This window comes from Scyliorhinus canicula, chromosome 16, assembly GCF_902713615.1.
Source record: "Scyliorhinus canicula chromosome 16, sScyCan1.1, whole genome shotgun sequence".
In the NCBI taxonomy this organism is placed as follows: domain Eukaryota; kingdom Metazoa; phylum Chordata; class Chondrichthyes; order Carcharhiniformes; family Scyliorhinidae; genus Scyliorhinus; species Scyliorhinus canicula.
The window spans coordinates 83,871,996-83,897,638 of NC_052161.1; the positions used below are offsets into that span (position 1 = coordinate 83,871,996).

At 52.5% G+C, this 25,643-nt stretch overlaps 1 protein-coding gene across 1 annotated transcript in view; it reads left to right on the forward strand.

The window, feature by feature from the left end:
* Positions 1-25,643, forward strand: part of LOC119950934 (complement C1r-A subcomponent-like) — a 71,987-nt gene that overhangs the window by 22,678 nt on the left and 23,666 nt on the right. The window contains exons 4-6 of the mRNA XM_038773920.1: positions 10,733-10,864; positions 22,872-23,065; positions 23,973-24,120. Coding sequence (XP_038629848.1) covers positions 10,733-10,864; positions 22,872-23,065; positions 23,973-24,120 — 474 coding nt within the window. The remainder of the gene's footprint in view (positions 1-10,732; positions 10,865-22,871; positions 23,066-23,972; positions 24,121-25,643) is intronic.

The window sequence follows — 25,643 nt, forward strand, 5'->3', positions numbered from 1 at the left end:
AGGATGTTGCCTGGTATGGAGGGAAGATCTTATGAGGAAGGCTGAGGGACTTGAGGCTGTTTTCGTTAGAGAGAAGAAGGTTAAGAGGTGACTTAATTGAGGCAAAGAAGATGGTCAGAGGATTAGATAGGGTGGACAGTGAGAGCCTTTTTCCTCGGATGGTGATGTCTAGCATGAGGGGACTTAGCTTTCAATTGAGGAGAGATAGATACAGGACAGATGTCAGAGGTAGGTTCTTTACTCAGAGAGTAGTAAGGGCGTGGAATGCCCTGCCTGCAACAGTAGTGGACTCGCCAACATTAAGGGCATTTAAATGGTCATTGGATAGGCATATTGATGATAAGGGAATAGTGTAGATGGGCTTTTGAGTGGTTTCACAGGTCGGCGCAACATCGAGGGCCGAAGGGCCTGTACTGCGCTGTAATGTTCTAAGTTCTATCATTCAGAGCTCATCAGCCATTAATGTCAGCGAGATCGGAAAATATTCAACCTGTTTCTATGTATATCATTATACAAACTTCATGCAAAAAACGAACTTCCACTTCTCCCCGTACCCCTCACTCTCACCTTCACACTGTACCCCTCACTCCCCACCTTCACACTGTACCCCTCACTCCCACCTTCACACTGTACCCCTCACTCCCCACCTTCACACTGTACCCCTCACTCCCCATCTTCACACTGTACCCCTCACTCCCACCTTCACACTGTACCCCTCACTCCCCACCTTCACACTGTACCCCTCACTCCCCACCTTCACACTGTACCCCTCACTCCCACCTTCACACTGTACCCCTCACTCCCCACCTTCACACTGTACCCCTCACTCCCCATCTTCAGACTGTACCCCTCACTCCCCACCTTCACACTGTACCCCCCCCACTTCCACCTTCAAACTGTACCCCTCATTCCCCACCTTCACACTGTACCCCTCACTCCCCACCTTAACACTGTACCCCTCACTCCCCACCTTCACACTGTACCCCTCACTCCCCATCTTCAGACTGCACCCCTCACTCCCCACCTTAACACTGTACCCCTCACTCCCCACCTTCACACTGTACCCCTCACTCCCCATCTTCAGACTGTACCCCTCACTCCCCACCTTCACACTGTACCCCTCACTCCCCACCTTCACACTGTACCCCTCATTCCCCACCTTCACACTGTACCCCTCACTCCCCGCCTTAACACTGTACCCCTCACTCCCCACCTTCACACTGTACCCCTCACTCCCCACCTTAACACTGTACCCCTCACTCCCCACCTTCACACTGTACCCCTCACTCCCCACATTAACACTGTACCCCTCACTCCCCACCTTCACACTGTACCCCTCACTCCCCACCTTCACACTGTACCCTTCACTCCCCACCTTCACACTGTACCCCTCACTCCCACCTTCACACTGTACCCCTCACTCCCCACCTGCACACTGTACCCCTCACTCCCACCTTCACACTGTACCCCTCACTCCCCACCTTCACACTGTAACCCACACTCCCCACCTTCACACTGTACCCCTCACTCCCCACCTTCACACTGTACCCCTCACTCCCACCTTCACACTGTACCCCTCACTCCCCACCTTCACACTGTACCCCCCACTCCACACCTTCACACTGTACCCCTCACTCCCACCTTCACACTGTACCCCCCACTCCACACCTTCACACTGTACCCCTCACTCCCACCTTCACACTGTACCCCTCACTCCCCACCTTCACACTGTACCCCTCACTCCCCACCTTCACACTGTACCCCTCACTCCCCACCTTCACACTGTACCCCTCACTCGCCACCTTCACACGGTACCCCTCACTCCCCACCTTTACACTGTACCCCTCACTCCCCACCTTCACGCTGTATCCCTCACTCCCACCTTCACACTGTACCCCTCACTCCCCACCTTCACACTGTAACCCTCACTCCCCACCTTCACACTGTACCCCTCACTCCCCACCTTCACACTGTACCCCTCACTCCCCACCTTCACACTGTAACCCTCACTCCCCACCTTCACACTGTACCCCTCACTACCACCTTCACCCTGTACCCCTCACCCCCACCTTCACACTGTAACCCTCACTCCCACCTTCACACTGTACCCCTCACTCCCACCTTCACACTGTACCCCCCACTCCCCACCTTCACGCTGTACCCCTCACTCCCACCTTCACACTGTACCCCTCACTCCCCACCTTCACGCTGTACCCCTCACTCCCCACCTTCACACTGTATCCCTCACTCCCACCTTCACACTGTACCCCTCACTCCCCACCTTCACACTGTACCCTCACTCCCCACCTTCACACTGTACCCCTCACTCCCACCTTCACCCTGTAACCCTCACTCCCCACCTTCACACTGTAACCCTCACTCCCCACCTTCACACTGTACCCCTCACTCCCCACCTTCACACTGTACCCCTCACTCCCCACCTTCACACTGTATCCCTCACTCCCACCTTCACACTGTACCCCTCACTCCCCACCTTCACACTGTACCCCTCACTCCCACCTTCACCCTGTACCCCTCACTCCCCACCTTCACACTGTAACCCTCACTCCCCACCTTCACACTGTACCCCTCACTCCCCACCTTCACACTGTACCCCTCACTCCCCACCTTCACACTGTACCCCTCACTACCACCTTCACCCTGTACCCCTCACCCCCACCTTCACACTGTAACCCTCACTCCCACCTTCACACTGTACCCCTCACTCCCACCTTCACACTGTACCCCCCACTCCCCACCTTCACGCTGTACCCCTCACTCCCACCTTCACACTGTACCCCTCACTCCCCACCTTCACGCTGTACCCCTCACTCCCCACCTTCACACTGTATCCCTCACTCCCACCTTCACACTGTACCCCTCACTCCCCACCTTCACACTGTAACCCTCACTCCCCACCTTCACACTGTACCCCTCACTCCCACCTTCACCCTGTAACCCTCACTCCCCACCTTCACACTGTAACCCTCACTCCCCACCTTCACACTGTACCCCTCACTCCCACCTTCACACTGTACCCCTCAATCCCCACCTTCACACTGTACCCCTCACTCCCCACCTTCACACTGTATCCCTCACTCCCACCTTCACACTGTACCCCTCACTCCCCACCTTCACACTGTACCCCTCACTCCCACCTTCACCCTGTAACCCTCACTCCCCACCTTCACACTGTAACCCTCACTCCCCACCTTCACACTGTACCCCTCACTCCCACCTTCACACTGTACCCCTCACTCCCCACCTTCACACTGTACCCCACTCCCCACCTTCACACTGTACCCCTCACCCCCCACGTTCGCACTGTAACCCACACTCCCCACCTTCACACTGTACCCCTCACTCCCCACCTTCACACTGTACCCCTCACTCCCCACCTTCACACTGTATCCCTCACTCCCACCTTCACACTGTACCCCTCACTCCCCACCTTCACACTGTAACCCTCACTCCCCACCTTCACACTGTACCCCTCACCCCCCACCTTCACCCTGTAACCCTCACTCCCCACCTTCACACTGTAACCCTCACTCCCCACCTTCACACTGTAACCCTCACTCCCCACCTTCACATTGTACCCCTCACTCCCCACCTTCACACTGTAACCCTCTCTCCCACAATCTCCCTGGAGATTGTTCTCACTGGATTTCGGAAGATTGAGCGGAGGGGGCTTTCATCGACACTTATAAAATTTTAACAGGGCTAGACAGGGGAGATGCAGGAGGATGTTACCAATGATGGGTGTGTCCAGAACCAGGGGTCACAGCCTGAGGTTTCAGGGTAAACCATTTCGGACAGAGGTGAGGAGACAATTCTTCACACAAACAGTGGTGAGCCTGTGGAATTCATTTTTTAAAAAATTTTTTTTTTGTGAAAATTTTTTACAAAAAATAACAACAAACAGTAACAAGCAACAATAAAACAACATAATAAGCATAACACTCCCAAGACCGTAGCAACGCATATATAGAACCCCCCCCCCCTCCCCCCCACCCAAGAGAACTTGAAAATAAATTTAAATTAAATAAACATAGCCAACATAGCCCCCCCCCCCCCCCCTTTTCCCCCCCTCCCCCCCGGGTTGCTGCTGCTGCTGACCTAGTTCCCTATCGTTGAGCCAGAAAGTCGAGGAAGGGCTGCCACCGCCTAAAGAACCCTTGCACCGATCCTCTCAGGGCGAATTTGACCTTCTCCAGCTTAATAAAACCCGCCATGTCATTGATCCAGGTCTCCACACTTGGGGGTCTCGCATCCTTCCACTGTAGCAAGATCCTCCGCTGGGCTACTAGGGACACAAAAGCCAAAACACCGGCCTCTCTCGCCTCCTGCACTCCCGGCTCCACCGCAACCCCAAAAATCGCGAGTCCCCATCCTGGCTTGACCCTGGATCCCACCACCCTCGACACCGTCCTCGCCACCCCATTCCAGAACTCCTCCAGTGCCGGTCATGCCCAGAACATATGGGCATGGTTCGCTTGACTCCCCGACCTGACACACCTGTCCTCGCCCCCAAAGAACCTACTCATCCTCATCCCAGTCATGTGGGCCCGATGCAGCACCTTGAATTGGATGGGGCTAAGCCGCGCACATGAGGAGGAAGAGTTAACCCTCTCCTGGGCATCCGCCCATGTCCCATCCTTGATCTGCTCCCCCAGCTCCCCCTCCCACTTAGCCTTTAGTTCCTCTACTGACGCCTCCTCCACCTCCTGCATTACCTTGTAGATATCAGATACCTTCCCATCCCCGACCCAGACCCCCGAAAGCACCCTGTCCCTCACCCCCCTCGCGGGCAGCAAAGGGAATCCCTCCACCTGCTGCCTAGCAAACGCCTTTACCTGCAGATACCTGAACATGTTCCCCGAGGGGAGCTCAAATTTCTCCTCCAACTCTCCCAGGCTCGCAAACCTCCCGTCAATGAACAGGTCCCTCAACATTCTAATGCCCGCTCTGTGCCAACCCTGGAACCCCCCATCAATGTTCCCCGGGACAAACCGATGGTTCCCCCTGAGCGGGACCTCCATCGAGCCCCCCACTTCCCCCCTATGTCGCCTCCACTGCCCCCAGATCTTGAGGGCAGCCGCCACCACCGGACACGTGGTATACCTCGTAGGAGGGAGCGGCAACGGCACTGTTACCAGGGCCCCCAGGCTTGTGCCTCCACAAGACGCCATCTCTAACCTTTTCCATGCTGCCCCCTCCCCCTCCATCACCCACTTGCGCATCATCGACACATTGGCTGCCCAATAATACCCCGAGAGATTGGGTAACGCCAGCCCCCCACCATCGCTACCCCGCTCCAAGAAGACCCTCTTCACCCTCGGGGTCCCATGCGCCCAAACAAAGCTCATGATGCTGCTAGTCACCTTCCTAAAAAAGGCCCTAGGGATAAAGATGGGCAAACACTGAAAAAGGAACAAGAACCTCGGGAGCACCGTCATTTTGACGGACTGCACTCTACCCGCCAGCGATAGCGGCACCATGTCCCACCTTTTAAATTCCTTCTCCATCTGCTCCACAAGCCTGGTAAAATTAAGCTTATGGAGAGTCCCCCAACTCCTGGCCACCTGCACCCCCAGATACCTAAAACTCTTCACTGCCCTCTTAAGCGGGAGCCTACCAATTCCCTCCTCCTGATCACCCGGGTGCATTACAAATACCTCGCCCTTGCCCAGATTCAGCTTATAGCCCGAGAAGCCCCCAAACTCAGCCAACAGCTCCATCACCCCCGGCATTCCCCCCTCTGGGTCCGCCACATACAGCAGCAGGTCGTCCGCATACAGCGATACCCGATGTTCCTCCCCACCCCGCACCAGACCCCTCCACCTCCCTGACTCCCTCAACGCCATAGCCAGAGGTTCAATTGCCAGTGCAAAAAGCAAGGGGGACAGGGGGCACCCCTGCCTGGTCCCACGGTAGAGCTTGAAGTACTCTGATCTCCTTCCATTAGTAACTACACTCGCCATCGGGGCCTCATACAGCAACCTCACCCATTTGATGAACCCCTCCCCAAATCTGAACCGCTCCAGCACCTCCCACAGGTACCCCCACTCAACTCTATCAAAGGCCTTCTCTGCATCTAGCGCCACCACTATCTCCGCCTCCCCCTCCACCGCCGGCATCATAATAACATTTAACAACCTCCGCACATTCGTGTTAAGCTGTCTTCCCTTGACAAATCCCGTCTGATCCTCATGTATCACCCCTGGCACACAGTCCTCTATCCTGGTGGCCAGGATCTTCGCCAGCAACTTAGCGTCAACATTGAGGAGCGAGATTGGCCTGTATGATCCACACTGCAGGGGGTCCTTATCCCGCTTCAGGATCAGAGAGATCAGTGCCCGTGACATCGTCGGGGGCAAAGCCCCCCCCCCCCCCATGCCTCATTGAAGGTTCACACCAACAGGGGGCCCACCAGGTCCGCATACTTTTTATAAAATTCCACCGGGAACCCATCCGATCCCGGCGCTTTCCCTAACTGCATTTGACCAATCCCCCTGACTAGCTCCTCCAACTCAATCGGCGCCCCCAACCCCTCCACCAGCTCCTCCTGCACCTTTGGGAAACGTAGCCTGTTCATAAAGCTCTCCAACTGGACCGGTCTAGTGGGGGATCCAGCACCGTGTTAAAGTCTCCCCCCATGATCAGGTCCCCCGCCTCCAGGTCCAGAATGCGGCCCAACAGACGCCTCATAAAGCCAGCGTCATCCCAATTCGGGGCATATACATTAACCAGCACCACCTTCTCTCCCTGCAGCCTACCCTTCACCATAATGTATCTGCCCTCCTTGTCCGCCACCACCTCAGACGCCTCGAACGCCACCCTCTTCCCCACCAGAATCGCCACCCCCCGGTTCTTCGCACCTAATCCTGAGTGAAAAACCTGCCCCACCCACCCCTTCCTCAGACGAACCTGGTCTGCCACCTTCAAGTGGGTCTCCTGGAGCATAGCCACGTCCGCCTTCAACCCCTTCAGATGAGAAAATACCCTAGTTCTCTTAACCGGCCCATTCAGCCCCCTCACGTTCCAGGTAATCAGCCGGATCAGAGGGCACCCCGCCCCCCTCCCCCGCCGACTAGCCATAGCTCATTGAATGCCCGCCCCAGGCCAGCACACCCCGCCCGACCCATTCCCCATGACGATAGCGCCTCTCCCCTACCCCCCCGGCCCACACCAGCTCCTTCCTGGCCATTCCAGCAGCAACCCGGTATCCCCCCCTCCCCCCCCACCCCCCCACCCCCACTCCCCCAGGCTAGGACCCCTCCTAGCCACGACGCACCCTCCATGGTACTTCCGTGAGTCAGCTGACTTCTGCTGACCCCGGCAACTCCCGCCAAAACCCAACCCCTCCCGACATGGGGTCATCCCCCCTCCTGCCGCTCCTCCTTGGCACCGCTTCAGCGCGGGAAAAAATCAGCAGAGGCCACGCCCCCACCGCCATCTCCACCCCCCCTGCCCCGCAGCGCGGGAAACCAGAGGAAAGCCCGCGCTTTCACACTGCCCCACCCCACCCTTCTGACGCACCTCCCAAACTCCAGCTCCACCCCATCCCCCAGCCCCGTACAGAAAAAAAACGAACCCCCAATATCCCCCGCATAACACCAAACCATACCCAATAGAACCACCTGGAAACAGAGCAAGAACCAGCATAAAAAACACATGTCAAAATTACAACAGCAACAGCAAAAACAGTAACAACAGTAGTACGCAAGACCCGGCAGCCCCCAAACCCTAGTTCGAGTCCAGCTTCTCCGCCTGCACAATGGCCCACGCCTCCTCCGGGGACTCGAAGTAGTGGTGCCGGTCCTTGTATGTTACCCACAGATGCACAGGCTGCAGCATTCCAAATTTAACCTGCTTGTTATGCAGCACCGCCTTCGTCCGGTTAAACCCGGCCCTCCGCTTAGCCACCTCCGCACTCCAGTCCTGGTAGATTCGCACTACCGAATTCTCCCACTTGCTGCTCCTCTCTTTCTTGGCCCAGCGCAGCACACACTCCCGGTCACTAAATCGATGGAACCGCACCAGCACCGCCCGCAGGGGTTCATTCGCCTTGGGCCTCCTGGCCATCACTCTGTGGGCTCCCTCAAGCTCCAGGGGCAGATGGAAGGACCCCACCCCCACCAACGAATTCAGCATCGAGGCCACATAGGACGGAAGATCCGACCCCTCCAGCCCCTCCGCAAGGCCCAGGATCCTCAAATTCTTCTGCCTCGTGCGAAAGTCCAGCTCCTCCAAGCGGTCTTGCCACTTTTTGTGAAGTGCCTCGTGCATCTCCACCTTCCCCACGAGGACCACGGCCTCCTCCTCCCGATCAGCGGCCTGCTGCTGCAACTCCCGAATGGCCGCCCCCTGGGCTGTCTGGGTCTCAAGCAGCTTGTTGGTAGTCGCATTCAGGGAGTCCAGCAACTCAGCCTTCAGCTCCGCAAAACATCACAGAAGAGCAGCTTGCTGCTCCTGCGCCCACTTCCACCAGTCCTCGGGTGCTCCGCCAGCCGCCATTTTGTCCTCCTTCCCCCGCTTTTCCTGGGGAGCTGCTGCCGCCTTTTTCTTTGCCCCACTCCGGGTGCGCACCATAAATTCCGGGGAATGTTCCTCCAAACACCTTCCCCACCGGGAATCGTCGAAACAGCGCCGTTTGGGACCCTAAAACACGCCCGAAAGTTCTTTGATAGCGGGAGCTTCCGAACGTGCGGCTTAGCTCCGCATCACCGCAACCGGAAGTCCGCCAGTGGATTTCATTACCACAGGAAATAGTTGATGCTAAAACATTAAATATATTCAAGAGGCGGCTAGATATAGCACTTGAGATGATGGGATCAAAGGCTATGGGGAAAAAGCAGGTATAGGCTATTGAGTATCAGCCATGATCGTGAAGCTGCCCCCGATTCCATCGTTAAAAGAGATTCTCCGTCAGATCGTCATAGAGAATCCCGCCCATGCAGTTTGAACATTCTTCCCATGTCTGAGCGGGTTTCCTCAGGGTGCTCGGGTTTCCTCCCACAGTCCAAAGACGTGCTGATCATGTGGACTAGCCAATGCATATTGCCCCTAGGTGGGGTTATGGGATGGGGGATTGGATCTCGGAAGAAGGCTCATTCAGAGAGTCGGTGAAGAATCAATGGGACGAATGGCCCGCTTCTGCACTGTAGGAATTCTATGGTTCTATGAAATGAGATCTTGAGGACCGAGCTGGCTCACCTGTCACACAAAAGGTAAGTGAAAACAGAGCATCACGATGGTCGGCCAGCGTGGGTCACGAAGGTTGTTAAAAATGGGTCCTGGGTGAAAAATGTTTGAAAAACACTGGTGCAGAGGGAGCTTTACTCTGTATCTAACCCCGTGCTGTACCTGTCCTGGGAGTGTTTGATGGGGACAGTGTAGAGGGAGCTTTACTCTGTATCTAACCCCGTGCTGTACCTGTCCTGGGAGTGTTTGATGGGGGCAGTGTAGAGGGAGCTTTACTCTGTATCTAACCCCGTGCTGTACCTGTCCTGGGAGTGGTTGATGGGGACAGTGTAGAGGGAGCTTTACTCTGTATCTAACCCCCGTGCTGTACCTGTCCTGGGAGTGTTTGATGGGGACAGTGTAGAGGGAGCTTTACTCTGTATCTAACCCCATGCTGTACCTGTCCTGGGAGTATTTGATGGGGACAGTGTAGAGGGAGCTTTACTCTGTATCTAACCCCGTGCTGTACCTGTCCTGCGAGTGTTTGATGGGGACAGTGCCGAGGGAGCTTTACTCTGTATCGAACCCCGTGCTGTACCTGTCCTGCGAGTGTTTGATGGGGACAGTGTAGAGGGAGCTTTACTCTGTATCTAACCCCGTGCTGTACCTATCCTGGGAGTGTTTGATGGGGACAGTGTAGAGGGAGCTTTACTCTGTATCTAACCCCGTGCTGTACCTGTCCTGGGAGTGTTTGATGGGGACAGTGCCGAGGGAGCTTTACTCTGTATCGAACCCCGTGCTGTACCTGTCCTGCGAGTGTTTGATGGGGACAGTGTAGAGGGAGCTTTACTCTGTATCTAACCCCGTGCTGTACCTATCCTGGGAGTGTTTGATGGGGACAGTGTAGAGGGAGCTTTACTCTGTATCTAACCCCGTGCTGTACCTGTCCTGGGAGTGTTTGATGGGGACAGTGTAGAGGGAGCTTTACTCTGTATCTAACCCCATGCTGTACCTGTCCTGGGAGTATTTGATGGGGACAGTGTAGAGGGAGCTTCACTCTGTATCTAACCCCGTGCTGTACCTGTCCTGCGAGTGTTTGATGGGGACAGTGCCGAGGGAGCTTTACTCTGTATCGAACCCCGTGCTGTACCTGTCCTGGGAGTGTTTGATGGGGACAGTGTAGAGGGAGCTTTACTCTGTATCTAACCCCGTGCTGTACCTATCCTGGGAGTGTTTGATGGGGACAGTGTAGAGGGAGCTTTACTCTGTATCTAACCCCGTGCTGTACCTGTCCTGGGAGTGTTTGATGGGGACAGTGTAGAGGGAGCTTTACTCTGTATCTAACCCTGTGCTGTACCTGTCCTGGGAGTGTTTGATGGGGACAGTGTAGAGGGAGATTTACTCTGTATCGAACCCCGTGCTGTACCTGTCCTGGGAGTGTTTGATGGGGACAGTGTAGAGGGAGCTTTACTCTGTATCGAACCCCGTGCTGTACCTGTCCTGGGAGTGTTTCGTTTCAGTATTTGCTCCGTTTTCTCTCTTTCAGATGTTGATGAATGCTCGCAGCAGGATGAGGAGGATCTCCTTTGCGATCAGTTGTGTCACAACACTCTCGGCAGTTACATCTGCTCCTGTCACCATGGATACCAACTGCAAGCTGATGGAAAAAGTTGTGAAGGTGACGAAGGGGCCATGAGAGGGAGAGAGGGAAAGACAGAGAGACAGATAGACAGACAGACAGAGAGAGACAGAGAGAGAGCAAATTTGAGAGGCATAGAGAGTGTCAGAGAGAGAGAGAGAGAGACAGCGAAAGAGAGAGTGAGAGAGAGTGGGAGAGAGTGGGAGATAGAGAGAAAAAGATGGAGAAAGAGAGAGACTCAGCGAGAGAGAGAGTCATAGAATGACAGACTGTGAGTGAGAAAGACAGAGAAAGAGAGAGAGTGAGAGAGTGAGCGAGACAGGGCAACAGAGAAAGAGAAAAAGAGATATCGGGAAAGGGGGAGAGTCGGAGAGGGAGGGTGAATTATCGGAATCTAGAAACAGAGAGAAGTGGAGAGAAACAGTGAGGGAGAGAATGTCAGGTTTAGACATGAGAGAGATGGAGAAGGTAGGAAGTTCATGTGGTAATATGTATGTACACATCAATGTATGTACTTGTCTATCAGTGCACATAGTTATCGGTACGACCTCTGACCAGCAGGTGGCATTAGACATCTATCATGTGACTTGAGACAACCAGCAGTTGGTAGTAAGTTGTACAAAAAGATAGTTGCACTTCGAGTAGCTTCTGGAAAATTCACTGAATTCATCTGGTAGCCTTCGTCTATGCTGTAGTTCATTAGTTATCTTTCCATGTATTTGTTAATAAATCATCTTTCCAGTTAAACAGCTAGATGTTCTGTGTAGATCATTATAACGGTTATATCACAGAACACAACATGGTACCAGGTGTGCAGAAAACTTAAAGATATCAATGGAGAAGACAGCGTGAAATAGGCTGAAGAACGAAAAGAGAAGATTCTTCCGCTGACCTGGCGAACTACGGCCACCTGCAACTCAACACAACAAAAGACTGTGAAGTTGGAGATTTAGGGCAGCACGGTAGTACAAGCGGATAGCACTGTGGCTTCACAGAGTCAGGGCCCCAGGTTCGATTCCCTGCTGGATCACTGTCTGTGTGGAGTCTGCACATTCTCCCCGTGTCTGCGTGGGTTTCCTCTGGGTGCTCCGGTTTCCTCCCACAGTCCAAAGACGTGCAGGTTAGGTGGATTGGCCATGCTAAATTGCCCTTAGTGTCCAAAAAAGGTTAGGAGGGGTTACTGGCTTACGGGGACAGGGTGGAAGTGGGTTAAGTGGGTCGGTGCAGCCTCGATGGGCCGAATGGTCTACTTCTGCACTCTATGTTCTATGGAAGGTTTGAAAGCATCGCACCAGCTTCAAGTCTCAGGTAACGTAGATCAAAATTGTCGTGTTTTCAAGCAACAATTTAGACTCTATGTTGCAGCCCTTGTCCTGCAGGCACAGCTGACGAGAGGCGTATTGCGTTGCTGTTCACGGCAGCAGCTCCTCAAGCATTCGAAATATACAGTACCTTCGCCTTCGACAGTGAAGACGAAAGCAAAAGCTTCAATGCAGTATTACAGTGCTTTGATCTCTGAAGAAAAATGAATCATTTGAACGTTATATATTTTGTACGAGTACCCAAAAAGCAGGCGAATCTGTTGATTCTTTTGTAAACGACTTGCGGTTGAAGGCGCAGTCGTGCAATTTTAGTCCGTTAAATCCGTCGATGATCCGTGACCAGATAATGTTCGGCGTATTGAATGACAAAGTACGTGAGAAGTTATTGTGAGAAGAGGACCAGAAATTAGAAAATGCTATCACAATCTGCCATGCAAGTGAGCTAGCTGCACAGCAGATTAGTACACTCAACCTGAAATATTTTGGTGCCAATCTAGAAGAAGACGCCTGAGCCATAGGCACTGTGAGGCAGTCAAGAAAGAAACGTGGTCTCAATGCGGGCGGCCATTTGAGCAGCCGACCGGATCTAGCCATACAGCACTCGACATTTGCCACAGCGATGTCCCGCACTTGGAAAAGTCTGTTGTAAGTGTGACAGAACGAGTTATTTCGACAGGCGATGTCCTCCCTCACGGCCAAACAGAGGGAAGTAGACCTTGGAAAATAGGAGACAGGTTTTAGATAAAGGATCTGGATCGGCGCAGGCTGGGAGGGCCGAAGGGCCTGTTCCTGTGCTGTAATTTTCTTTGTTCTCTGTTCTTTGCTCAAACAAGACCAATTAGTGTGGATTATGAGACATGCATCAACGACCTGTCTGCTGTGAACTTGATCTCAATGGGAGACACGAATCGTCCGACCAGCCAGGGTGGCAAATTGTTTCTCACCATTTGCAGCCACAGTGATGTGGAAGCGAAGATCATAGAGGATAGATGGACGATTCCGTTGATGGTGAATGACACGCTAATCAAATGTAAGCTCAACACCGGAGCAAGGGCCAATCTGATCACTTTGTCAACATTGAAACGACTAAAGATCAAACCAAAAATGGTCTGCAGAACAGTTCTACTGAAAGATTAAAATGGTCATCAAATCACAACATGAGGAATTTGTGAGATCACAGTAACTGTCAACAACAGAAGTGGATGATCACAATCTCCACAGTGGAATCGGAGCGCCAATCGCTCATAGGAGTTGAAGGGTGTGAAGACTTGGGCTCATTAACCGGGTGTACATTGCAGCCAGCATGGCATCCCACCAACATGAATCCATAGAAAATTCATCACAAAGGACTTTCCGGAGCTATTTCAAGGATTTAACACTCTGCCTTTTACATACCGCATCCAGTTGAACGGGAATGTAAAGCCAGTTGCACACGAACTGAAACGTGTACCTGCTCCGCTGAAGGACAAACTGGAGGCCGTGTTAGACAGAATGACAACTCTCGGAGTCATCAGGCGCCTCGAGGAACCTCCCGACTGGGTTAACTCTATGGCGTGTGTTAAAAAGAGGAACGGTGACCTCAGGATATGCATGGATCCCAAAGACATCAACCTGAACATGAAGAGGGAGCACTGCCTAATTCTGAAGAGGGAAGAAATAGCGTGCAGATGGGTGGCACAGTAGCACAGCTCTGTTGCTTCACATCGCCAGGGTTCCAGGTTCGAGTCCCGGTTTGGGTCACCGTCTGTGCAGAGTCTGCACGTTCTCCCCGTGTGTGCGTGGGTTTCATCCGGGTGCTCCGGTTTCCTCCCACAGTCCAAAGATGTGCAGGTTAGGTGCATTGGCCATGATAAATTGCCCTTAGTGTCCAAAAAGGTTAAGTGGGGTTACTGGGTTACGGGTGTGGGCTTTAGTGGGGTGCTAATTCCAAGGGCTGGTGCAGACTCGATGGGCCAAATGGCCTCCTTCTGCACTGTAAGTTCTATGATTCGATGATGGCTGGAGCGACATGTTTCAGCAAGTTGGACACGCCACAAAGCTTCTGGCAGCTCAAGCTGGACAAGCGAACACAAAGCCATGTACATTTAGCACACCCTTCGGATGTTACTGCAGGTAGCGGAAGGGTTACCAGGCATCCGCCTTTATGTCGATGATATCATAATGTTATGGGCCAGCGTTCAGAAAACACCAAAATATATTATGGAGTTGCCCTGACCTGCAACTGTTTATTGATTTTGGCTACGATGAGCACAAGGACCTGCCTTTCAGGTGTTATTCCACAGAGTTATTCAACAGGTATTATTCAAAAGAGTTCTTAGGCGTTTTTAATCAAAAAACAAACTTTATCCTACGAATTTCGTTAACATTTGTATAAACACACACAATAAGCATTTTTATAAACTACAAACATAAAGACCCCACACAGCTACATTAATCTATGTATAACACTTAATGAATTCCCCCTTAACTGTTCCAATTCAGTAGCAAAATTCAAGTAAAAGCAGAAACCCCTTTTCAAAGGTACACGGCATTCTCACTGATATAAGGCTGTTCCCCTTTTCACCAGCTGGTTTGAATTCCTTCCAGAAAGTAATTATCTCTTTTAAGTTATCAAGCAGTCTGAAAACAGCTTTTAAAATGAAGATAGAGAGACACTGCTTTCAACCTGTGCAGTTCAAACCTGCTCCAAAACTCAAAACAAAAGTAAAAACTCACAGAATTACATCACTGAAGCCATGTTTTAAGACAAAAACATTTCTCAAAAGGACACTCCCATGGCAATAATCATAGAATTTAGAATTTTACAGTGCAGAAGGAGGCCATTTGGCCCATCGAGTCTGCACCGGCTCTTGGAAAGAGCACCCTACCCAAGGTCAACACCTCCACCCTATCCCCATAACCCAGTAACCCCACCCAACACCAAGGGCAATTTTGGACGCTAAGGGCAATTTATCATGGCCAATCCACCTAACCTGCACGTGTTTGTGACTGTGGGAGGAAACAGGAGCACCCGGAGGAAACCCACGCACACACGGGGAGGATGTGCAGACTCCGCACAGACAGTGACCCAAGCCGGGAATCGAACCTGGGACCCTGGAGCTGTGAAGCATTTGTGCTATCCACAATGCTACCGTGCTGCCCGTAATCTGGGGGTTCCCACGCAAGGAACATGACAAAAGGCTTCTTCGAGTCCCACAACGGATTAGAAAAAATGGCCGCAAGCTCAATAAAACAAAATGTCAAATTGGGGTTGATACCATCACCTTTTTAGGGGACAGGTTCTCGGCACAGGTTGTGCAGCCAGATAACGAAAAGATCAAAGCCATTCTGACGATGCCACGTGCCACAGACCGAAAAGGCATCTTGTGCATTCTCGGGGATGATCAACTTTGTGGGCAAGTTTATTCCCAACCTGGCCTCCAAAACTTCCCCCCTACGAGACTCGGTAAAAAAGGACATCTTGTTTCAGTCGTCTCCCAGACTAGAACGGGAGTGGCAAGCATTGCGTATCTCGCTCACGACAATGCCAGTCCTAGCGTTCTTTGACCCGGCGAAGAAGACAAACATTGAGCCCGATGTGTCCCCAGATGGCCTGGGAACGGTTTTGCTACAGCGGGGTGCAGGCGACAGCCGGCTGCCGGAGGCATACACGTCCAGAGCGATGTCCGAGACGGAGCGCATGTATGCGCAAATTGAAAAAGAATGCCTTGGGTTAGTCACAGTGTGGGAAAAATTCCATGATCACGTGTATGGCCTTCCAACGTTTCTGCTGGAAACTGACCACAGGTCACTTATTTCCATTGCGCAGAAGAATTTGTCCAAAATGTCCCCGGGAATCCAGTGCAGCATGGTGAAGCTCCAGTGCTACAATTTTGACCTCATCTATACACCAGGCAAATACCTTGCCGTCGCTGACACACTGTCTCGAGCCACGGCCATCAAAGAGGTACACTTGGAGGATGAGGATGTACAACAACATGTCAATCTTGTTGCTGCATCGCTTCCAGTCTCCGCTAAGAATTCGCTCCTAATAAAGGCAGAAACAGCCAAGGATGTAGTCCTACGAAAGGTAGTCAAGCGTCTACGAGAGGGATGGCACTCTAAGGGTTCCCGCTCGGGTTAACACAATGTGCGGTCAGAATTGAGTGAGGTGAATGGCCTTTGACTGCGACAGCACAGCATTGTGATTCTGTATTCTTTGAGGTCACTCATGCTCAAGCCCCATGAAGGCCATTGAGAAGCGCAAGTGCAGGGCCAGGGATACAATTTATTGGCCAGGCATCACCCAAGGCATTGCAGGCATGGTCGACCACTGTGACATGTGTCAGAAATTCCTCTGCAAGCAAAGCAAAGAGCCGATACACGTGGGTGAAATTATCACAAGTCTGTGGCCAAATGGGGCATGGATCTTTTTCATTTCAATTGGAGAGACTGCCTTTTAGTTAATGACTACTTCTCCAATTACCCAGAAGTAGCACTGTTGGTGAACACGACTGCTCAGTGTGTCATCCAACATGCTAAAGAGAATTTGGTATGGTGTAGAATACCAAGCACTGTCATGTCTGACAATGGTCCCTGTTTCAAACATTATCAGTGGACTGAATTTGCCCGTCACTAAGATGTTAGGCACGTCACCTCAAGTCCTCTATATCCCCAGTCAAACGAGAAGGCAGAAAAGGGTGTGCACATTGTAAAACAGCTGCTAAAGAAAGCCATTGATAGCCAGGAAGACATCTATTTGGCGATTCCAAGCTATCAGTCGGCGCCACTTATCAATGGGCTGTCACCAGCCAGCTGCTAATGAATAGACTGCAGTGAATGACCCTGCCTTCCATTGCAACTCACCCTGTGGATGGATAGACAGCAGCGACTGACCCTGCCTTCCATTGCAACTCACCCTGTGGATGGATAGACAGCAGCGACTGACCCTGCCTTCCATTGCAACTCACCCTGTGGATGGATAGACTGCAGCGAATGACCCTGCCTTCCATTGCAACTCACCCTGTGGATGGATAGACTGCAGTGACTGACCCTGCCTTCCATTGCAACTCACCCTGTGGGTGGATAGACTGCAGCGAATGACCCTGCCTTCCATTGCAACTCACCCTGTGGATGGATAGACAGCAGCGAATGACCCTGCCTTCCATTGCAACTCACCGTGTGGATGGATAGACAGCAGCGACTGACCCTGCCTTCCATTGCAACTCACCCTGTGGATGGATAGACTGCAGCGAATGACCCTGCCTTCCATTGCAACTCACCCTGTGGATGGATAGACTGCAGCGAATGACCCTGCCTTCCATTGCAACTCACCCTGTGGGTGGATAGACTGCAGCGAATGACCCTGCCTTCCATTGCAACTCACCCTGTGGGTGGATAGACTGCAGCGAATGACCCTGCCTTCCATTGCAACTCACCCTGTGGATGGATAGACTGCAGCGACTGACCCTGCCTTCCATTGCAACTCACCCTGTGGATGGATAGACAGCAGTGAATGAACCTGCCTTCCATTGCAACTCACCCTGTGGATGGATAGACAGCAGCGACTGACCCTGCCTTCCATTGCAACTCACCCTGTGGATGGATAGACAGCAGTGAATGAACCTGCCTTCCATTGCAACTCACCCTGTGGATGGATAGACAGCAGCGAATGACCCTGCCTTCCATTGCAACTCACCCTGTGGATGGATAGACAGCAGCGACTGACCCTGCCTCCCATTGCAACTCACCATGTGGGTGGCTAGACAGCAGCGAATGACCCTGTCTTCCATTGCAACTCACCCTGTGGATGGATAGACAGCAGCGACTGACCCTGCCTTCCATTGCAACTCACCCTGTGGATGGATAGACAGCAGCGAATGACCCTGCCTCCCATTGCAACTCACCCTGTGGATGGATAGACAGCAGCGACTGACCCTGCCTTCCATTGCAACTCACCCTGTGGATGGATAGACAGCAGCGAATGACCCTGCCTTCCATTGCAACTGACCCTGTGGATGGATAGACTGCAGCGAATGACCCTGCCTTCCATTGCAACTCACCCTGTGGATGGATAGACAGCAGCGACTGACCCTGCCTTCCATTGCAACTCACCCTGTGGATGGATAGACAGCAGCGAATGACCCTGCCTTCCATTGCAACTCACCCTGTGGATGGATAGACAGCAGCGAATGACCCTGCCTTCCATTGCAACTCACCCTGTGGATGGATAGACTGCAGCGAATGACCCTGCCTTCCATTGCAACTCACCCTGTGGATGGATAGACTGCAGCGACTGACCCTGCCTTCCATTGCAACTCACCCTGTGGATGGATAGACAGCAGCGACTGACCCTGCCTTCCATTGCAACTCACCCTGTGGATGGATAGACAGCAGTGAATGAACCTGCCTTCCATTGCAACTCACCCTGTGGATGGATAGACAGCAGCGACTGACCCTGCCTTCCATTGCAACTCACCCTGTGGATGGATAGACAGCAGTGAATGAACCTGCCTTCCATTGCAACTCACCCTGTGGATGGATAGACAGCAGCGAATGACCCTGTCTTCCATTGCAACTCACCCTGTGGATGGATAGACAGCAGCGACTGACCCTGCCTCCCATTGCAACTCACCATGTGGGTGGCTAGACAGCAGCGAATGACCCTGCCTTCCATTGCAACTCACCCTGTGGATGGATAGACAGCAGCGACTGACCCTGCCTTCCATTGCAACTCACCCTGTGGATGGATAGACAGCAGCGAATGACCCTGCCTCCCATTGCAACTCACCCTGTGGATGGATAGACAGCAGCGACTGACCCTGCCTTCCATTGCAACTCACCCTGTGGATGGATAGACAGCAGCGAATGACCCTGCCTTCCATTGCAACTGACCCTGTGGATGGATAGACTGCAGCGAATGACCCTGCCTTCCATTGCAACTCACCCTGTGGATGGATAGACAGCAGCGACTGACCCTGCCTTCCATTGCAACTGACCCTGTGGATGGATAGACAGCAGCGAATGACCCTGCCTTCCATTGCAACTCACCCTGTGGATGGATAGACAGCAGCGAATGACCCTGCCTTCCATTGCAACTGACCCTGTGGATGGATAGACTGCAGCGAATGACCCTGCCTTCCATTGCAACTCACCCTGTGGATGGATAGACAGCAGCGAATGACCCTGCCTTCCATTGCAACTCACCCTGTGGATGGATAGACAGCAGCGACTGACCCTGCCTTCCATTGCAACTCACCCTGTGGATGGATAGACAGCAGCGACTGACCCTGCCTTCCATTGCAACTCACCCTGTGGATGGATAGACTGCAGCGAATGACCCTGCCTTCCATTGCAACTCACCCTGTGGATGGATAGACAGCAGTGAATGACCCTGCCTCCCATTGCAACTCACCCTGTGGATGGATAGACAGCAGCGAATGACCCTGCCTTCCATTGCAACTCACCCTGTGGATGGATAGACAGCAGCGAATGACCCTGCCTTCCATTGCAACTCACCCTGTGGATGGATAGACAGCAGCGAATGACCCTGCCTTCCATTGCAACTCACCCTGTGGATGGATAGACTGCAGCGAATGACCCTGCCTTCCATTGCAACTCACCATGTGGATGGATAGACAGCAGCGAATGACCCTGCCTTCCATTGCAACTCACCCTGTGGATGGATAGACAGCAGCGAATGACCCTGCCTCCCATTGCAACTCACCCTGTGGATCGAGGACTGGAGCAGAAACTGCTTCTTCAGAAAAGGAGGCAGAAGGGTTCTACGATAGATCCACAAGGAAGCTCCAGCCACTAAATCCAGGTGATATGGTCAGACTGGAGGATGCCAATGGAAACGGATGGTGATGGCTGGGAACAGGCAGACCCACATTCGTTTCTGGTTCTTACTGAGGATGGTTAGGCGAAGGAACTGAAGAGCGCTGTTAAAAGTGCAACGTCCTTTCGTTTTGAGTCCAGCAGAAGAGCTGGTATGCAATCCCAAAACACTTGAAGAGGACACAGACCACCCAACATAGCCAGCGATCAGAGAAACATCCGCAGCAATGAATAAGGAACCGGCAGGAACACCAACAACAAATGAAGGTGGTACATGATCGCCGATTCAGCCATCTCTCAGGGGATCAACTAGATCACGTTGTAAACCTGACAGACTGAACCTGTAACAAACTGTGTACAATATCTGTTTCAAGTTATCATGCATATCAGGTTGTTGTGAAGAACAGTTACATTTGTAAATATCAATACTTCCATGGAAGGGGGATGTGGTGATATGCATGTACATATCAATGTCTATTAGTGCACATAGTTATCGGTACGACCTCCAACCAGCAGGTGGTGTTATACATCTATCACATGACTTGAGATGCCCGGCAGTTGGTAGTAAGTCAGACAAGTAGATAGCCTCACTTAGAGTAGCTTCAGGAGAATTCACTGAATTCATTTAGACTCCGTCGTCTGTACTATAGTTCGTTAGTTATCTTTCCACATGTTTGTTAATAAATCATCTTTCTAGTTAAACAGCGAGGTGTTCTATGTAGATCATTACAGCGGTTATTTCACAGGATACAACAGCTCAGAGAGAGCGAGATGCAGATATAGAGAGAGGGAGGCAGAGGAGATGGAGCAATGGCAGAGCCAGGGAGAGAGAGGAGTGAGTGAAGGAGACAGAGAGATTAAGAGAGGTTGAGAGAGAGAGTGAGAGAGAGAAAGATGAGAAAAGTGCAGAGAGTGGGAGATACAGAAAGAGAGGTACAGAGTTATAGAGAGGGAGGCAGAGGAGATGGAGCAATGGCAGAGCCAGGGAGAGAGAGGAGTGAGTGAAGGAGACAGAGAAATTAAGAGAGGTTGAGAGAGAGAGTGAGAGAGAGAAAGGTGTAGAGGGTGGGAGATGCAGAAAGAGAGGTACAGAGAGAGGGGGTTAGTGGAATGGGACAAATGACAGAGCTAGCGAGGAAGAGAAGGGGAGAGTGGGAAATGGAAAGTGAAAATATGAGATAGATTGTGAGAGAGAGAGACAGAAAGAGAGATTCAGAGTCAGGGAGTCCTGTTCCCCATGTGCCTGCCCCCCTTGTCCTTCGAGACGGTAGAGGTGGCGGGTTTGGAAGATGCTGTCAAAGGAGCCTTTGAGAGATGCTGCGGTGCATCTTGTGGATGGTACACACGGCTGCCGCTGTGCGTCGGTGGTGGAGGGAGTGAATGTTTGTGTTGATTGAGCGGGACTGTTTTGTCCTGGATGGTGTCGAGCTTCTCGAGTGTTGGGAGCCGCACACTCCTGACTTGTGTCCTTGTAGATGGTGGACCCTTGGGAGACACTTGGGGAACACCCACCGTCACCAATCCCCCCTCTGAGCCCCATACACATTTTCCCGACTGGGAAATAAATCGACCAATCCGTCACTGACGCTGAGTCAGAATACTGGAACTCCCTCCCTGACAGCACAGTGGGTGTACCTACACCACACATGGACTGCAGCGGGTTCTAGATGGTGGCGCACCCACCACCTTCTCCACCTTCTCAAAGGGCAGTGAGGAACGATGCGATAAGGTCTGGGGCCCCCGCCAGAGATGCCCACATCATGTGAACATGTGAACCTCGAGGACCTCAGCGCGTGGGGCACAATTTCAAAATATGTGGATGATACTAAACTCGGAAACATTGCGACCTGTGAGGAGGACAACATCGAGCTTCAAAGGGACAGAGTCAGGTCTGGTGGGGTGGGCTGACAGGGGGCAGGCACAGGTTAACACAGAGGAATTTGAAGTGATTACTTTTGATAGCATAGGACGCAGAGAGAGAATACAAAATAAGGGGTGGAATTTTTAAAGGTGATGCACGAACAGAGGGACCTGGATGAACATGTTCATGAATCATTGACGGTGGCAGGATCCAAGGAGAGAGAGGTTAATTAATCAGGCAATGTCCTGGGCTTCATTAATAGGGGCCTAGATAGACCCCAAGATGAAGTTATGGGAATAGGGTGGGGGGTTGGGCCTAGGTAGCGTGCTGTTTCAGAGGGCTGATGCAGACCCGGTGGGCTGAATGGCCTCCTTCTGCACTGTAGGGATTCTATTCTATTACATTGGAGAGAAAGAGAGAGCGAGACGGACAATCAGAGAAAGAGACAGATTCAGAGAGAGCGCGGCAAAGGTTGCCGAGAACGGTTCCGGGGTGAGGAATTCGGTGACAAGTGGAGATTGGAGAAAGTCGGAGCCTGTTCCCAGTGGGAAGAGAGAAGAAGGCTTGATTGAAGGGGTCAAGGGGGAGGGGGATTGGGTTGCGAGGGGAGTTGGAGAAAGGGGAGGGATGAGAACGAGAGGGATAGACACACACAGATTTCAGGGGATTGTTGAAAGGAGTGGTCGGGAGAACCGTTTTCACATGGAGAGGACGTTAGGGTCCTGCAGAGTGAAGCTGTCTGAGACGCTGGAGAACAGACTGTGATTAGGAGAGGAGGAATGAGCTAGGGTTGCAGGAAGAGGTGGAGGAAATAGGACAAGGTGAGTTGCTAGTTGGATAAGCCAGCATTGAGAGGATGGACCGAACACCACCCGGCCCACCCCACCACCATTCTGTGCTGTATTCCTCACAGCGTACACCAATGTGCCCTTGTCACTCCTGAGTGGCACATTGTAAGGCAAGGGAGTGAGGGGTGGGAGGTTTGGTGGGAAGTCAATGTCTGCCATTTGACCCCTATCTCTCTGTGTTTCTTTGTGTCGGACAGCACAATGCCAGGAGTTCTTTGACCACGTGTCGGGACATGTGTCCAGCCTGGAGTACCCCAGGCCCTACCCTCCAAACCTCAGGTGTAACTACAGCCTGATGGTGGAACGAGGGTACTCCATCCACCTGGAGTTCCAGGAGCTCTTCGAGATCGACGCGCACGATGAAGTCCCCTGCCCCTACGACCAACTGTTGGTGAGTTAACGGTCCCACAACCGTCAAAGGCCACACGGCGAATACAATCGAGAGTGTCCTGAATTACACCTACCCCACCTCACCCTCCCTTCCTGCAACAGTCCTGGGGCTGTTTGATGGGGTGATGGGGACAGTGTGGAGGGAGCTTTACTCTGTATCTAGCCCCATGCAATACCTGTCCTGGGAGAGTTTGATGGGGACAGTGGAGGGGGAGCTTTACTCTGTATCTGACCCTGTGCTGTACCTGTCCAGGGAGTGTTTGATGGGGACAGTGTAGAGGGAGCTTTACTCTGTATCTAACCCCGTGCTGTACCTGTCCTGGGAGTGTTTGATGGGGACAGTGTAGAGCGAACTTTACTCTGTATCTAACCCCCGTGCTGTACCTGTCCTGGGAATGTTTGATGGGGACAGTGTAGAGTGAGCTTTACTCTGTATCTAAACCCGTGCTGTACCTGTCCTGAGAGTGTTTGATGGGGACAGTGTAGAGTGAGCTTTACTCTGTATCTAACCCTGTGCTGTACCTGTCCTGAGAGTGTTTGATGGGGACAGTGTGGAGGGAGCTTTACTCTGTATCTAACCCCGTGCTGTACCTGTCCTGGGAGTGTTTGATGGGGACAGTGGAGAGGGAGCTTTACTCTGTATCTAACCCCGTGCTGTACCTGTCCTGGGAGTGTTTGATGGGGACAGTGTAGAGGGAGCTTTACCCTGTATCTAACCCCGTGCTGTACCTGTCCTGGGAGTGTTTGATGGGGACAGTGTAGAGGGAGCTTTACTCTGTATCTAACCCTGTGCTGTACCTGTCCTGCGAGTTAGTGATGGGGTTAGTGTCGAGGGAGCTTTGCTCGCTTGCTTCAGGTGCTGTGAGGCAAAGATTAAGGAAACCTTTTCCGATGTTCCTTTGGTGTAGGTTGCTTACCGGAATAATCTGGATGGTCCGCTGTGCGGGAATGTGAAACCAAACCCGATCGATACACAGAGTAACATTGTGAACATCCTCTTCAACACCGATGACTCTGGAGATAGCCGCGGCTGGAAGCTCTATTACACCACAGACAGTAATCAGCACTAAACCCTCCCTATCTCTGTGACCTCCTCCACCCCCTAAATCCTCCCTACTCTGTAACTTCCTCCAGCCCTTACAACCCCTCCCTATCTCTGTGACCTCCACCACCCCCTAAATCCTCCCTATCTTTGTGACCTCCTCTAGACCCCAAAACCCTCCCTCTCTCTGTGACCTCCACCACCCCTAAATCCTCCCTATCTCTGTAACTTCCTCCAGCCCTTACAACCCTCCCTATCTCTATAACTTCCTCCAGCCCCTAACTCCTCCCAATCTCTGTGACCTCCTCCAGCCCCCAAAACCCTCCCTCTCTCTGTAACCTCCATGAGCCCCTACACCATCCCTACCCTCCTCCGTATCTCTGTAACCTCCGCCAGCCCCTACACCCCTCCCTATCTCTGTAACCTCCTCCAGCCCCTACAACCCTCCCCATCTCTGTAACCTCCTCCAGCTCCTACACCCCTCTCTATCTCTGTAACCTACTCCAGCCCCCAAAACCCTCCCTCTCTCTGTAACCTCCATGAGCCCCTACACTCCTTCCTATCTCTGTAACCTCCTCCAGCCCCTACAACCCTCCCTATCTCTGTAACCTCCTCCAGCTCCTACACCCCTCGCTATCTCTGTAACCTCCTCCAGCCCCTACACCCCTTCTTATCTCTGTAACCTCCTCCAGCCCCTACAACCCTCCCTATCTCTGTAACCTCCTCCAGCCCCTACACCCCTTCCTATCTCTGTAACCTCGTCCAGGCCCGACAACCCTCCCCATCTCTATAACCTCCTCCAGTCCCTACAATCCTCCCTATCTCTGTAACGTCCTCCAGCCCCAACAACCCTCCCAATCTCTGTAACCTCCTCCAGCCCCTACACCCCTTCCTATCTCTGTAACCTCCTCCAGCCCCTTCACCCCTTCCTATCTCTGTAACCTCATCCAGGCCCGACAACCCTCCCCATCTCTGTAACCTCCTCCAGCCCCTTCACCCCTTCCTATCTCTGTAACCTCATCCAGGCCCGACAACCCTCCCTATCTCTGTAACCTCCTCCAGCTCCTATAACTTTCCCTTTCTCTGTAAACCCCTCCAATCCCTACACTTGTCCCAATCTCTGTAACCTCCAACAACCCTCTGGTATGTCCGCATAGGTCCAATTCCGGCCTCTTGAGCAACCCCGATTCCCATCACTCCAACATTTGCGGGCGGAGGCCCTGAGCTCTGGAAATCTCTCCCTAAACCTCTCCGGCTCTCACCACTCTCGGTTCCTCTTTCTCTGCTTCTCTATCCTTCCATCTTCCTCTCACGCTCTCTTTCTATCTGTCTTTCTCTTTCTGTCTCTCTACCTGCCCCTCTGTCACTCTCTGTTCTCTGTCTCCCTCGCTCCCTCTCTCCATATCTCTCTTTCTCTCCCTGTCTCTGTCTCACTCTCTCTAACTGTCTCCCTGTCTTCCTCTGTCTCCCTCTGTCTCTACCTCTGTATCTCTCTCTGTCTGCATTTTTCTTTCTGTCTCTCTCTGACTCCCTCGCT